The sequence below is a fragment of the Cyphomyrmex costatus genome, unplaced genomic scaffold (genome assembly GCF_001594065.2).
Source record: "Cyphomyrmex costatus isolate MS0001 unplaced genomic scaffold, Ccosl1.0 scaffold605, whole genome shotgun sequence".
Taxonomy (NCBI): Eukaryota; Metazoa; Arthropoda; class Insecta; order Hymenoptera; family Formicidae; genus Cyphomyrmex; species Cyphomyrmex costatus.
The window spans coordinates 9,140-26,174 of record NW_017280162.1 but is presented as its reverse complement, the minus strand read 5'-3'; the positions used below and the strand labels follow the sequence as shown (position 1 = coordinate 26,174).

The window sequence follows — 17,035 nt, the reverse complement described above, 5'->3', positions numbered from 1 at the left end:
AGCTATTGTCAGGTTCGTCAACAACGTCAGAAGGCCATGTAGGCCAACTGATTCTTTTAGTATCTTTATTTAAATCTTCAATATTTTCTACAAAATAAGGGCATAATAACAAATCAATATTTTTGGGCTCATAAACATTATGGAAGACATCGTATTGTTATGAAAAAAATAATTTTAGAATAATTTCATTTAATCTTACCTGCAAGCTTACCAATCCAAGCATAGTATCTTTGTTCTTTGCCGTCAATATCACTCTTTGCAGTTTTTACAGAATACAAAACATTAGTACTAAAATCTTTGTAATCTGTAGGGCAGAAGTTTGTACCTTCTCGCGTTTTAATTTTACGCACAGAGATATCTTCAACTTCACCATTATAATATTTAACTTTAGCATACCATTTCCGAAAGTCTGTAGAAGTCATTATATACTAAAATTTGAAATTAGAAAACATATGAAGCTAATTTAAAAATTAACACTGTCCGACAAATTTAGGGTGCTTTCCAGCAAGGACAGAATCAGACACTGTGTAACACAGAGAATCGTTTCATCCTCGTTTAATATAGGCAAACAACAGGGATGCAATAATTCACTGTGTTACACAGTGTCTACTTGTGTCGTAGCTGGAAAGCAGCCTTAATCTTATTTTAGACCATAAACCTGCAGTCAGGCAATCGTAATAGATTTTTTTTGTCATTAAAATAAACGAGACGTAAGTAAGACTTCGTGAAATCTACGAAAATAAATGTGTGTGTGTGTGTTGTGATTTTACTTAACCTAGATTATTATTCCGAACAGAAATCCGTTGTCTCCGTATATGAAAAAAAAGAGAAGGTTGATTTCTTCGGATCTTGCGACAAACATAATTAGTAATTAAGGAACGACGTCGTGGCGTAACAAAAAATGTTACGTTCAACGGATACGCTAAATAAGACGAATTCACACGCGAGGACACTCATGTACACGAAAAGACTTTCGCAAATGAACGATTCCGTTTAAAAGCTTAAAACTGACTTTATGATACTCCCCACATAGACGCCTGGATAATTCAAACTTACACCGCGATGGAATTATCTCGTTCTCCGGCTCCGCTCAGCTCTCGGTGGCTCGCTTGTTCCGACAACGGTACGGCGTACGCTCATACACATTGCACACACACACACACACACACACACATAATCTTACCAATGGCGCCAATAACGATTGTCAACTTGATCACCGAGCAGCAAGCCCGATCAGATCCCAGTAAAAACACAAAACAATGGTAATATACATAACATCAATGTTGCGGTCCTTGACGCTATAAATGCTTCGAAGAGTGTGATTATGATCAATCAGAGCAAAGAATTTTAAAATGTGACCAATCAAAGAGGTCAGCTTTTGGGCTTGAGTCTAGCAGTGCACACATATGAAACGCTATGTCCATGTGACAACGTGCGCAGCGCGTGATCGTCGCCCGGCTAAAATAAAAAACGCTTGTCATATTAAACCCTAAACACAATGCGAGGGAATAGCGATAGCGATAAGTTTCAACCTATCAAAAATGCGTATTCCGGTGTATTCGATTTCTGATAAGTTGAAACTTATCGCTATCGCTATTCCTTCGCATTGTGTCTTGGGCTTTACATAGATATACATACATAGAGGCCCATATTCAGAACTTCAGAACGCGGCTACAACGATGCTTTAGTTTACGACACGTATTTCAGAGATAAAAGTGCGTTCTGAATACGGGCCAGAGCGTTTAATTCCTGTGTGCAGAATAATGACTTCGTCGTCCGGAATAGCCGTCTATTCGATGGCGAGTGCCATATTAAATTAGAATTATTCGACTTCGTCGTGGTATCGTGACGTACGTGTCTTAATGCGCATTACTGTTCGGAGTTAGGTTGTGTTTTGTCCCGAAAATTTTTTGTAAGTATTGTATAAGCAATTTCGTTTTTGAGATTTAAATTTGTATAAGCAAATTTGTTTTTGATAGTTATTTGTAATATGAGTCTTACCGAAAATATTGATGAAAAATTTATCTTTAAAACCGTATACAAGTATTATAGTATGGCACACTGACCTAATTCCGTACCCTTTTTAGTGCGTCCGACTGTCTCTCGTAACCCTCCGCAGGGCGAGACGATCGGGAGACACATCTGGTGTCAGTTACGTTCTTCCGAGGTCTCCTCCTTAACCCAGAACTTCCCACGTAATAAAAATCCTGAGGCTTGGACGTAACATTATTCTTCCATATATCGTTCACGCATATTGCATTTCGATGTGATTTTGTTCTCTATAATCTTCAAAACATTCAATTTAATTTAACACTTAATAATTCACTTCGAAAGGCAGAGCGTACTTTATTTCTGTCTTCATATATCAAAACACATTATATAAGTATATTTTCATCAATATTTACAATGAGATTTATATTGTAAGTAATTATTACATTTTTTGTTTAACATCACCATTGAGTTCTATTATTATAGTTTAACTACTTTTTCAGATCTTTTGGTAACGGTCAAACCGTCTCCACGACTCACAATTTTGAAAAAAGAGACACATATCAATAAATTGAAGTATAAGCATTATGATGAAATATAAGCAATATCTTTATAAAGATATTTTAATTCCTCGTAGTACTATGTATTACTGGAAAAAGAAAATGCATAAACGGATTAACAAGAGAAACAGAACTAGTATACAGGTTAGTAAGATTCAAATATAATATTTACTTCACACGCACACAAAAGATTAGTTTTAATACTTCTCTAAAATCATAAGTTTCTTTTTTTTTTAATATTATATATATAATTATCTATTCTTATTTCAGAAACATGATAATACACGACATGATGACATGAATCAGATACCAGTGTGCAGACTAAGTGTAAATAATACACAAACTTTCAATCACTTGAAATCTGAGAATATAGTAAACGAGGTAATTTTATAATTAAATCTTTTCCGCGAAGTTAAAAATGTATCTGTGTAAAAAATGTGTGATCGCTAAAAAGAAAAATTGTAAAAAAAAGAACATTCTCGTATAAAAACATTAATTCTTTGTAATATCATATGAAAACATAATGTACAAATAAAATGTAAAACTTACTTGATGTGTAAATTGAATTTTTTTTATATTGAGTACAATTTTTTCAAATTTTACGACTTAGCAAAACCATGAGATAAGAGAGGTAAAACAACGAGCAAAAATTGGAGAAAATAATAATATTTCAATTCTTACAATATGAATGATATTTATATTATGAATAAAGACATCTTAATTAATAAACGTGTTTATACTTGTCTTTCAGTATTAGTCACATTAATGAATTAAAATAGAGACAAAAAGAGTCACATTAATATATAAATTAAAAAAGAGTTAAGATGTATCTAGAAAATAATATAATAAAAACCTTCTGGTATAATCAAAGAAAATACTCGTGAAAGCCTCGAATGCGTAATAATAAAAAGATGTCAAAGTGTATTAAAATAACAGAATATAGAGAAGCCACATCAAAGTAAGAATCTATTAATCTTGTTAACATTATGTAAAATCATTATCGTTATGCAAGATTTTTCATTCCGAAGGAAGAATAACTTCCTCGGACTTTAATACACTAACAATATTATGTTACATAATAAAATACGATAACCGATTTATACAATGTTAACCTGAATTATAAATTTTAACTTTGATATGGCTTCCATTCAGTATAAGCTGGTATTCATAGGCTATTTTTATTTAAAGATTGTCTTGAGCAATGTATTAAGATGCTAATACAGCTCCGTGATTCGTCGATAACATCTTAAGACAATACTTAATATAAATATATTTAAATATAAGAACCGATTATGAACATGCAGCCTATATATTTTGTAATTTAGACCCACTTCGACAACAGCCATATTATATACATACATATTATACTTTTTCTCGGTACTTCTTTTTTAATTTGTTATTGTACTATATTATGTCTTTTTATATCGATGATTTCAATTTATGCCAAAGAAGGGTAAATAAGGAACATTCATTTATGAAGGTATCTTAAATTTTATCAACAAAAATGTGTGATATTGTAATGTCGGTATTATAAACAAGCAAGGAAATATAATAAGAACAATCTTTATTAAATAATCTCATTAATTAAATTACGAAACGTTTCGACTCATACAGAAGTCCTCTTCAATCATATAATAAATATTATATTTCCTTGCTTATTTATAATACCGACATTACAATATCACATTTTTGTTTTTAAAATATAACAAGCGTTATTTTAGTACTTATATTCTTAAATTTCATATTTAAGAACTGAAATATTATTTCCTCCAATCTCGTTGCTTGCTTATCGTTTGGTCACTCTTACCTTTTTTGTTTTTCTTTTTTACGAGACTTAGATATTATTAACTTAATGCCGATAGGAGCCAAACACAAGGTATCTGCGTGTATAATTCAATTGATTCTAGAAAATAACATAAACGATATATTTAAGGATCCACTGCGGACACATTTATGTGTTACGCGAATTTATCATTTGTATTGTAAAATTCTTAATACTGAACAGGACCCAATTGCGGGTCGGAACGTTTATGTTATTTTTTTAATAAAATAAATTAAATTATATACGCAGACACTTTATGTTTGGCTCTTATCGATATTATTATTAAGTTATTGATTTATTCATTAGAGTTTTTACGAATATAATTTGTTAGATATTATTGACAAGTGTTTTTTTAATTTATTTTAAAAAAATAAAAATTACAATTTATTCCAATGTAATATATTATAAATAATGTTTTTTAAAAGTTACTTTTAATTTAACTAGAATATAATCTTAACTTTTTATTTAGTTTTTTGTTCATACAACTTCCAACGTAATATAAATATTGTGTGGACCAACTATATAACTTAGTTAAGTTAAAAGAAAATAGTATATAAGTTAAAGAAAATATTACCTTTAATTTTGATAAAAATGTAGATTAGGGGAGTCCACCCCAATGATCTTGACCTTGACATATTGTCAAGGTCATGACCCTGAGTGACCTTGAGGAAGTTTTAACCGTCGGACCTAACTCGTTAAAAAATTATTAACAAAATAAGTTTCAAAATTAACATATCATTTCTGCTATACATGTATGATATTAATTACTATTGTAGTTGTTATACATGTATGATATTATTTCTGCTGTACGTGTATGATATTAAGTACTATCTGCACCTTTCCCTGTTCAGAAACGTTAAACTTTTCACGCAAAAGAACTCTCACCTCCCCCACCCTCTTGCAAAGGGGCACACGACTTCTATGATTATACTGTTGCTCTGATTGTACTGTTAGGGGAGACCTCTACCGACGGGGTGGGTACGGGAGAGGGGGGCCGAAGGCAGAAATGATAATATGTATAATTTCCCAGAAATGATACGTTAATTTGGAAGCTTTTTTTGTTAATAACTTTTTAACGAGTTAAGTCCGACGGTTAAAACTTCCTCAAGGTCACTCAGGGTCATGATCACTCAGGTCACAACATATGTCAAGGTCAAGGTCATTGGGAGGGGGGGCTCCCCTAATCTACATTTTTTACCTTAATTTTTGTTATAAAGTTAATAATACATTATAAATTGCAACTTTACTTGAAGTAACTTATTCTTCTATTTTACCAGGAATATGAACGAAGAAATTTTTGTTTCTCTGTCTTTCTAGTCCAAAGAAAATTATTTTGCGGATCAAGTGATGGAAGACAAATCACAATCTCCAGATTTAAACACACTTGAGACAGGTTTCTGTCCACAGTCCACTTGCAGCAATGAAAAACAACAGTTTCGGAGGAATTCTTGTCCCTCTCTCTTTTCTTCGTCTGAGGAAAATTATTTTGCGGATTATCAAGTGGTGGAAGACAAATCACAATCTCCAGATTTAAACACACTTGAGACAGGTTTCTGTCCACAGTCCACTTGCAGCAATGAAAAACAACAGTTTGGGAGGAATTCTTGTCCCTCTCTCTCTTTTTCGTCTGAGAAAAATTATTTTGCGGATTATCAAGTGGTGGAAGACAACTCACAATCTCCAGATTTAAACACATTTGAGACAGGTTTCTGTCCACAGTCCACTTGCAGCAATGAAAAACAACAGTTTCGGAGGAATTCTTGTCCTTCTCTCTCTTCTTCGTTTGAGGAAAATTATTTTGCGGATTATCAAGTGGTGGAGGACAACTCACAATCTCCAGATTTAAACACACTTGAGACAGGTTTCTGTCCACAGTCCACTTGCAGCAATGAAGAACAACAGTTTTGGGAAAAAAAACGAGATAAAAGAAATACTGTTTGTCCCTGTGCACAGTCAACCACAGAAGACATCATGCTCATGTGCTTGACTTTAGGATTAAGACACAATTTAACGTGGCAAGCACAAATTGACATTCTAAAAATGGTAAATGCTATGTATGGAGAAGAAAGGATTCCAAGTAGCAAGTACAAATATTTTTCTCAGATCGATCGAACAAACAATTGCTTAAAATATCATATTTTTTGTCCTGAATGTGAAAGATATGTAGCAAATACTAGTAATGTGTCAGAATCTGTTAATTGCAATTGTGGGCATGTTATCACTGTTTCCTCCTCAAATTATTTCATATCAATAGATTTAGAATCTCAATTCAAGATACTTTTAAAGACTGAAAATATTGTTCATTCTCTTCTTACGTATAGATTTCAACGTTCCAAAATTGATGATACTGCTCTAGAAGATATCTATGATGGAAAAGAGTATAAAAAGTATTTCGATAATGACAATATTCTGTCACATGCTTATAATTTTTCGTATTCATTTAATACTGATGGTATTCCTATGGGTAAATCTTGTGGAAAAACCATATGGCCCATTTATATTACAATAAATGAATTACCGCCAAAGGAAAGGAGTAAACACGTGTTACTTGCCGGATTGTACGTTGGAAAGAAAGATCCAAATCAAAATGTTTTTTTACAACCTTTTGTTGAACAAGCTAATAATTTGTCCCTTCATGGCTTTCACTGGACTCACAATGGAAAAGATGTAATTAGCAAAGTGATTCCTTTGTGCGCTATTGTAGATTCAATTGCTCGATTTCACATGTTAAATATATCTGGTATTAATTCTTATTATGCATGTACATTTTGTTATCAAAAAGCTGAACATACGATAAAAGGACAGAGATTTCCTCCGTCTATACAAAAAGCACCTGAACGAACAAGAGAGTCTACTATTAAAGACATCGAAAAAATACATGAAAGACGAAATGAAAGTGATGTAAAGAAAAAATACGTTAAAGGCGTGAAGGGACCGACAGCATTGTTGCAACTACGTTTCTTTAATTTGATCGGTGGTTTTGTGCCAGAGTATATGCATTGTATTCTTCTGGGTGTTATTCGATTGCATACAGAATTGATTTTTGATTCCAGTCGTAAAAAATTTTGGAAAGTAAGAGATAATGGGGAAATAGCAATGAAGTACATAATATCTGCTATTGATGAACGTTTCTTGAACATATGTGCCTTGACTTCTATCACTCGGTCTGTTCGTTCTCTTTCACAAGTTGCTATTTGGAAAGCTTCTGAATGCAGATCTTGGTTAATTTTTTATTGTGTACCGTGTTTGAAAGGTTTTTTAAAGAAAAAATATTTGATGCATCTTGCTATGCTATCAAAAGCTACAAATATTCTTCTGCAAAAGTCTGTTACAAGAGAAAATGTCATACAGGCACACAAATTATTTTTGAATTATATTTTTTTGTTTAACAAATACTTTGGCGTGACATCAATGGTTTTAAATGTGCATCTATTAATTCACATTGCGCAAAGTGTTTTAAATTGGGGTCCGCTTTGGACTCATAATGCTTTCGTATATGAAGGACAGAATCGTCATTTGCTGCAATTGTTGCAAAGTCCAGGTCAAGTTGTAAAACAAATAGCTAGCAAGTTTTTAATATATAGCCATTTACCAATTCTGTATATTGAATTTATATCAATAAAATCGATATTGACATTTTGTGAAGATGTGTTACAAAAAAAGTTACAGCATTTTGTAAAATGTGAAGAAGTAATTCTTTTAGGTGCCAAAGAGAAATGTAAATTTTCACCCGAAGAATACAATTGCATTAAAGAATACAGTTCTGATCTTGAACATTGCACGTCGTTTAAAAGAATGTTATACAATGGTATAAGATATTGTTCTGAAGATTACACAGCTAATAAAAAACATAATGATTCATTTATTTTAACTCTTTATAAAATAATTGCCATTATAAAAAAAATTATAAATGTATCTCATACCAAAGTATTAATTCTAGTGCAAGAGGTTGTGGTGCAGAAGGAACCTCTTTTGTTTGATAAAGATTTTAAGTATATTCAAGTTAAACGAATTACAGGGTACGGAAAATATTTTTGTATTCAACCGTTTGAAATAGATGCTCAGTGTGTATTTATAGATAATATAAATGATAAATATGTTTGTAAAATGCCATATGGCTGTCATGGTGATTAACTGTAATCGACTGTAATCGATAATAAGCAAATAAATGCAATTGCGTTCTGCAGAAACTTATTTTTTGATTTCTTAATGTTTTCCAACTATAGATGAAAAATCACATAAGAACTTATTGAGAATAAGTTTAATTAATATATGTAGACATTCCTGAATTTTTTCAGATTTTTTGACTGTACAGTTATTTTTTAAATAATGTTTTAAAGACAAAGGATTAAGTTTAACTTAAAATAATTCTTTTCTAAAATGTTTAATATATATGGGTGGCTCATTTTAATCGACGCACCCGAATATCTCCTAAAATACGCCAGCTATAAAAAAATGTTTCAAATAAAAATGGAATGGTGTCGAGGGGGACACGTTTTAGTCACATTGTTTTTTTTCTAAGTGGAGGCGCTAAAAAGATATGAAGTCACCTCCACTTTTTTAAATGGAATTATGTAATTTTTTTTAGATAACGTGATTTCTCTAATTATTTTGCATATAAAAGTATTAAGGTAGATAGAAACAAGATACATTGTAATTTCCTGACGAAAATATAAATCGGAAACAAAGAGAGAGTGATGGAAGCATAAACAAAACTTCTAGAAAGCAAAAATTAGGAACATTTACGGAGCGTTAACTTTTCTTTACGTCCGAATTTTCGCTTCCTCGAAGTTTTGTTTATATATGTTTCTGTCATTTCATTCGACTTATTATTAGTCTACATCTACAGATGTAGGAAGCCTTAAGCCATAAGAAATTATTCAACCAATCGAATATGAGAGTAATAATCGACTATGATTAGTTAATTCCTTACGACTTAATGGTTATTTCACTCATTGCAGATCCGGACTTACCCAGTGAGAAATATAACAATCGATTCGACGTCGATTCCATTGTCATTTCTCACTGCAGGTTGAGCCTGCGTACAATGGAAGAATATTAGATATTAGGAACAAGAATTAGAGTTTTATGATTATCAATTTTCTCTGAATCAATACTACAGATAAATAATAAATTATATTGTGCGTCTTGCATGACACATTTATGTCTTATATCTTGTTCGTATCCAATGTGTGTAACGTAAAATGTTCATCGAACAAATGGAGACAGAGAGATTCTAAAATTTTAATACCTCTATTCCTTATAATGGCTGCGTTCAGCAGAAAAAGCAGCTTTGCAACTGTAGTAAAATTCTTGAATATGATTGGCTTATACATTTAGATCTAATGAGGAAATAAGGGCAAGACCAATCATATTAAAGAATTTTACAACAGTTGCAAAGCTGCTTTCTCTGCTGAACGCAGCCATTCTAATATTTTCTTCTACATTGTATGCGCAAGTCCTTACGTTCCTTAGACTTAATTTATGTCTATGACAAAAAAATTATAAACATATGTATACAAAATGTATGCATATACAATAGTATTTACTACCAGAAAAACTTGAAATTTAATTGTTATATGAGTCGATCGAGGTTGGATAAAAATTTTGATTAAAACTAGAAATTCTCTGAGTGGACTTCTTTTATACAATTATAGTATATAAATGAATATGCATTTTTTGTCAACGTATAATTATAAGATGTTATATTTCTGCAGAAGGCAATTTATCATAAACTATTGCCTCCGATTTGTTTGTAGTAACAACGAATTACCATTAATGAAATGGTAAAAAAATTTTTTAAACTTTTTTTTTATCAAATTCATTCAGTACAATTTTCCTAATGTTTCTGCGATGGTAATGTCGATTCAAAATACAAAAAGCGTATTAGAAAGCTTCGTGGAGTGTTCGAGAAACGTTGATGGAAGAAGTGATGTACAGGAAACGTGTCCGCGAAAGCTTCGCTTATTTTTCGTGGAACATTGGAGAACATTCGGAAAGCGTTGACGGAGAAAGCGTACAGAAAGCGTATCGGAAAGCTTCGTTTGCGTTTCGTGGAGCGTTAGGAAAGTGTTCGGAAAGCGTTGACGGAGGAGCGTACAGAAAGCGTATCGGAAAGCTTCGTTTCCGTTTCGTGGAGCGTTCGGGGAGTGTTGGGAAAACGTTGACGGAGGAGCGCACAGAAAGAGTTATCGGAAAGCTTCGTTTCCGTTTCGCGGAGCGTTAGGAAAGTGTTCGGAAAGCGTTGACGGAGGAGCGTACAGAAAGCGTATCGGAAAGCTTCGTTTGCGTTTCGTGGAGCGTTCGGGGAGTGTTCGGAAAGCGTTGACGGAGGAGCGTACACAAAGCGTATCGCAAAGCTTCGTTTGCGTTTCGTGGAGCGTTCGGGGAGTGTTCGGAAAGCGTTGACGGAGGAGCGTACAGAAAGCGTATCGGAAAGCTTCGTTTCCGTTTCGTGGAGCGTTCGGGGAGTGTTCGGAAAGCGTTGACGGAGGAGCGTACAGAAAGCGTATCGGAAAGCTTCGTTTCCGTTTCGTGGAGCGTTCGGGGAGTGTTCGGAAAGCGTTGACGGAGGAGCGTACAGAAAGCGTATCGGAAAGCTTCGTTTCCGTTTCGTGGAGCGTTCGGGAAGTGTTCGGAAAGCGTTGACGGAGGAGCGTACACAAAGCGTATCGGAAAGCTTCGTTTGCGTTTCGTGGAGCGTTCGGGGAGTGTAAGAGAAGCGTTGACGGAGGAAGCGTACACAAAGCGTATCGGAAAGCTTCGTTTCCGTTTCGTGGAGCGTTCGGGGAGCGTAAGAGAAGCGTTGACGGAGGAAGCGTACAGAAAGCGTATCGGAAAGCTTCGTTTGCGTTTCGTGGAGCGTTCGGGGAGCGTAAGAGAAGCGTTGACGGAGGAAGCGTACAGAAAGCGTATCGGAAAGCTTCGTTTGCGTTTCGTGGAGCGTTCGGGGAGCGTAAGAGAAGCGTTCAATCTTCGGTCAGTCAATGGAACGTCAATGAAGCGTCAACGAAAAGTCAACGAAGTGTTAAGTTTCTTCATTGACATTTCTTTGACGCTTCAAGAAGCTTCCAATTTTCACCAGGGAAGTAACATCCGCGATACCGTCGCCGACCGGTTTACTCATAAGTCACGAGCGATAACTTTAAAATATATTCATTTAACTAAACAACTGTATTAATTAAATGAAAGTTACAGTTACTAAAAAGCATTGTAATCTTTAGTAATAAATAATTATATAAATAAAGGGGTACAACATTTGTAATCAATTATCAAATTGTTAAATAAAAAGGGTTATTTTAAATAGAAGTGTGGTGAAGTGAGTGATTGTTCGACGACCTTTTCACTATCCTCGTCTTTCCTCGTGGGTCCCAACCCTTTGAGCGGATCGGATCCCAAAATAATATCTTGTTGCACCGAGAGGTACAACATTATGTTACAATTCGAATAGTTGGTTACAATTGTCGAATTGATTTAATTAAAGAATATATTCGGGTTAAAGTCCTCGCTCGTGAATTAGACCGGTCGGCGACACTCGTAATCGCGGATGTAATATGACTCGGTTCTCGCGACGCGCGTAACGTATCGTTACGTTTAGATGTATGACAAGACTCTCTCGCTGGTCCTTAGACCGCCGAATATATAGGCGTCGCGGAGTCATTGAACTAGCGGCATTAGTGCCGTGTGCAATGCGGACATCGTCCTCTTGCATTTCGGCAGTTCGTTGTCCTGTCGAAATGCAAGATTTGCTTTTTACTAATAATTGTTCGATGTGCGTGCGGTCATTGCTTGCGTTCGATCAGTGATCGTTGTCCGCACGCCTTATGGAATTTTCAGCCTTGCATTTCCGCAAGTCGTTGCTATGCTGAAATGCAAAGGTTGCTTTGCAGTAATAGTCTTGCATTTCCGCCAGCTCGTTGCTAGGCTGAAATGCGAGACTTAATTGTGGTAGCACTCGCGGGCTACAACATAATGCATAATTCTTTAAATACATTGCTGAAATTATAATAATTCAGTAGATCAATTTTACGGTTTAAAGCTTAAAGCTTATTAAATGTTACGCCTTCAAAATCTCATTGTAGACGTCGCTTAAGGGCTGCTGCACATTCCTTCCGTAACAGTAACTTAAAACGTAAACTTAAGCCGATGAGCCAATCAGGATTTTGCTTTGGTTATGTAATATAACGGTAATTGAGAAAACCTAAAAGTTAAATTATCCATAACTTCGCAACATATATGTAAGACCGGAATCAGACTACGCATTAAAAATTGAGATTGAAGATTAAAAATTGAAATTTGATCAATGAGAATAAAAGAATTTTTGCTACTATTATTTTGATTGGCCAAATTTCAATCTTCAATCTTTAATCTCAATGTTCAATGCGTAGTCTGATTCCGGCCTAATACTACTATATGGCTAATGGGGCGTGGTTTGTGAACGAAACACTACGGTGCCGCCAATGCTAATTCTGTCCTTATTTATGTTCAGTTTGTTGTAACGCGCAGGCGTCAATTTGTTGCGCGATAAGTGCTACATGTGATATATATGCTTCGCAATTACTCGTAATGTAACGAATTTCAACCGGTTGAAATTAGCTATGTAAGTTTACTGTTATCTGGAGACACGGTAATGTGGCGCTAAGCCAAGCGCGCGATTTCCATTTCCGTTAGATTAGATTACGTAACCTATGCTTACGTAAAGCAATATTCTGATTGGTCATTTTTTTAGTAATGAATGTAAGACGAATTGTAAGAATCGGCCAATCAGAATTAAAAGTTTAAATAAATTCTCGACTGTAATTGGCTTATTCTAACGGTACGTCTTAGGGTGGCGTCATATAGAACGGAATTACAATGGAACAGAACAGTGATAGGCCTTCTACAATAAGCCATAAGTCATTACTCACATGACATAAGTGTTAAGTCACAATTATAAGTCATAAATCTTAAGGATTTGTATCTACAATAAGTCGTATTAGATTGTTGCATCATAATAGTTCAGTAATTAAATTCAACAATTAAATTCGACAAGTTTGATGAGTTCCATATCATGAATTTTTTGTAAACATTCATATTCCATTTTTAATACGATATAAATCACTTCGATCTCAATATTCTCGATTCAGTTTTTAGGTTATACGAAATCAGTTTTCTCGTAAGAAATGGCAGACACATATTGCTTTTTGATTAGTTAGTCATAACGTAATCATAAGCTCTAAGTCAGAAGAGATGGAATTTGGCCATCTCCACTCAGTCACGGACTACCGACTTATTACTATCTTATGTCGCATTACTGACTCGCTTGCAACTAGCTTCTGACTTCAGGGTACCTATCATGGAACAAAGTCGGAATGGATTCCGATCGGAATTATTCCGTTTTCCCTAAAAAATACAATAGAAAACTTGGGAATAATTGAACAATTCCGATCGGAATCCATTCCGATTTTGTTCCATAATAGGTACCCTGATTTATGATTCATGGCTTATTGTAGAAGGCCCATGAGACTAATCATAATCGTAGAAAGGAAAGCAGAGTAAAGCCCATGGCACATAAAAAAACGTAATGGGGTAAACGTAATCAGTAAAGGTTGTCCGTTCCAATGAATTCCGAGCACATGGAATGCTACCTTAGGCCTGTATTCATAGTCAGTTCTTATATTCAAAACCGTCTTAAGTTCAGTCTTGAGGAGTTACGAACCAATCAGAGGGCCGCTTTAGCATCTTAAGACATTACTTAAGATAGTCTTGAAATAAGAGCCGACTATGAATACCGGCCGTAGAACATATACTATTGGAAAAGCCTATAATCATTCGACATTCGGTTGAAGCCGTGAAGATTGACAAGGATAGAGATAAAACCTGATTAGTGTGATGGCAGCCAATCATAGGCTTTTTATATTGAACCATTTATAATTTAGAAGTACGAAATTTATGACTTATTGTAGAAGGTCCATAATTAGTACCAAAAATAGCTGACGAATAAATGATTGCTGGATTTCATAAGTGCTTCAAAAGATGCTATTTCCAATAAATTTCTGGTCTTTTTGCAATACTGACATAAGCCGGTCGCGCTACTTTTGTGTCCCTTCCAACAAGCGACACGATGCGACACAGTGATTATCTCATCTTTGTTTAATAGACTTAAAAAACCATAGACCGAGCGTAAGAGCCCCAACACACACTTTGGCATAACGCATAAAGCATGTGCATAAGGAATTTTATTGGCCCATTTTCTTATGCATGAGTCAATGGACCAATTAAATTCTTTATGTATATGGTTTATGCGTTATGCAAAAGTCTGTGCTCCCCGCTTAAGCTGCTACCATAGAGATAGTAGTACTAGAGTACGCATTGTAGGAGTGGGGGTAATCCTATCTAGAAAAGGACGCACTCATTTGGGCCTTTTCGTTCTCTCTCGTTTCGCGCATGCGTATAGCCATATATTCTGAGAGAGGGGATCGAAAGAAAGAACGAGTCGAATGAGAAAAGTTTCATCATTACATGACCGGACAAGCCTGATTAAGCCTGATCACTTTGGAATCAAACAAAGAATTGAGTTTGATCAGGTTAAGGGCTCTCGATGAATAATATCAATAAATATTAATGATAAAAATGTATTATTTATACCTCTATAATTCCAGTTATGCGAGCATATTGGCTAGCACCACCAGATTGTTTCTTATAAAGATAGTCAAATTCACATGGTTTAGTTAAGTCTCGCGGAAAGGAACTTTTGGCTTTCCAAGCATGAACCGGACAAGTCTAATCTCTTTGTAATCAAACAAAGAATTGACTTTGATAAGGTTAAAGGTTTCCCAATGCCAAGGGTTGCTCTTTCAATTTCTTATTCTTTCTTTCGATCACCTCTCTCAGAGTATACGGCTATACGCATGCGCGAAACGAGAGAGAACGAAACGGTTCCAAATGAGTGCGTCCTTTTCTAGATAGAATGGGTAATTCTACTCCTCAAATTTCCGACAATGCGTACTCTAGTACTACTATCTCTATGGCTGCTACTATAGACAAGGGGGATGTGATAACCGACAGGGGAAATATCGGACGAAGTCGGATAACTTCGGTTAGATTCGGAAACATTCGGCACATAATGAACATAACAACATTCTTGTTGAATTCAAAATCGCTGAGATTCATATACTCTTTTCCGTAACCTCGAACATACCCGAGCCGATCTACGGAAATAGCCGAATTCGTCCGCTGTTTCCCCTTACCCCGCAGGCTTACGCTCGGTCTATGTTTTCATATGTCTATGGTTTAACATGGGTGAACAACAAGGATAAGACGATACACGGGGGTACTCGGGTGATGTTTTCGAACGCAGCCCTGGTAACGATGTAGCGCTCTAATATGCTATAGTTTACGTTGCACATACTACAGAAGTAAAAGCGCGCTTTTATCAATATAGACGAGTTCCACATCAAATACGTACGGTCATCAACTGCTTGCCGAGTTATTGCTGAAGATTGGTTTAAAAACATCGAGTTATTAATAAAAGGTATTCCAATACGTTTGTTCGTAAATGTTTTTTAATTAAATAAATTATATAGTTTCTTAAAAACAATGATGGCAAAAATCGCTTGTTTTTTTGGGCCCTCAATTTTGGAACTGAGTCATCAATTTTTACCTTATGTTCAGGCATAAATCATAGAGAAAAATGTTAAAAAATGAGATGACAATTATAGTTGAAGAACTATGATAACAATTGTTACCACAACCTGAAGCTTCTTTATAATATCCTTGTAGGATATCATATGGCACACAGTTCAGTCCAAAAATTAGGGGCCTACAAAAACGGGGGAAAGATTTTTTGCGGTCATTATATAATATTATTACTGTTACATTGAATAGGAGATTGCTGCACTGGATTCGTGTCGTGACACTACCGTCAAATTTTTTAAACGCAATAGCAAAAACGTGAGTATTAACTGTTACTGATATTAATTTTATCAATCTTTATGAATAACAATGCAACATTTTTTAATGTACACGAAAAGTCTAAGTTTAACATTAACATGTAAATACAAACAAGCAATGATCTTATAATGAAGGTGTTATTTATTTAATAATATATTTTAGAGAATATCGATGTAAATATACTTACTCTTTTATATAATAATAATTAACACGTTAAATAGGGCGAATAAGAGTCAAATTACAATTTAAAATCTAAATCTGATAATTTATTCTAATATTATATATTGCGAAGAATATCACGTAATGTTTGGCGTTTCGTCCCGGCTTCCACTACTGGACTCATCAGTAAGGTATTGTAGTGGGAGCCTACCTTATACGCCTTGGTAAGTTATTAAATCGAGATTCTATGGGTGCGTTCCGAGTCGCGCATGAAGGGCGTAGACTGCACAGAAAGTCGTTCCGAGTTAACTATTGCGCGCTTCGAAAGCGCTTCGAGAGTACTTGAATTCCCCAGATTGTACTAACCGTACTGAATTCTTAGCACTCCACTCAGCGCATTGACTGCTTCTCTTTCGACCTGAGGCAGTTGATGCGTCTGATGCGTTCATGCGGTCTATGCGCATGATTTGTAATTCGGAACGAGCAACGAGTACCGGACAATACAACAATGAACGGACGAATATTTGCGATTTGCGATGGAACAGCGATTACAGCAATTGCATGATTTCCCGGT

At 35.0% G+C, this 17,035-nt stretch overlaps 1 protein-coding gene across 1 annotated transcript in view; it reads left to right on the top strand.

Annotated features, from left to right (window-relative positions):
* Positions 1–1,185: 1,185 nt before the first annotated feature.
* Positions 1,186–17,035, top strand: part of LOC108779630 (uncharacterized) — a 23,300-nt gene continuing 7,450 nt past the window's right edge. The window contains exons 1-4 of the mRNA XM_018547088.1: positions 1,186–1,262; positions 2,627–2,693; positions 2,820–2,930; positions 5,689–7,443. Of these exons, the coding sequence (XP_018402590.1) occupies positions 1,186–1,262; positions 2,627–2,693; positions 2,820–2,930; positions 5,689–7,443 (2,010 nt within the window). The remainder of the gene's footprint in view (positions 1,263–2,626; positions 2,694–2,819; positions 2,931–5,688; positions 7,444–17,035) is intronic.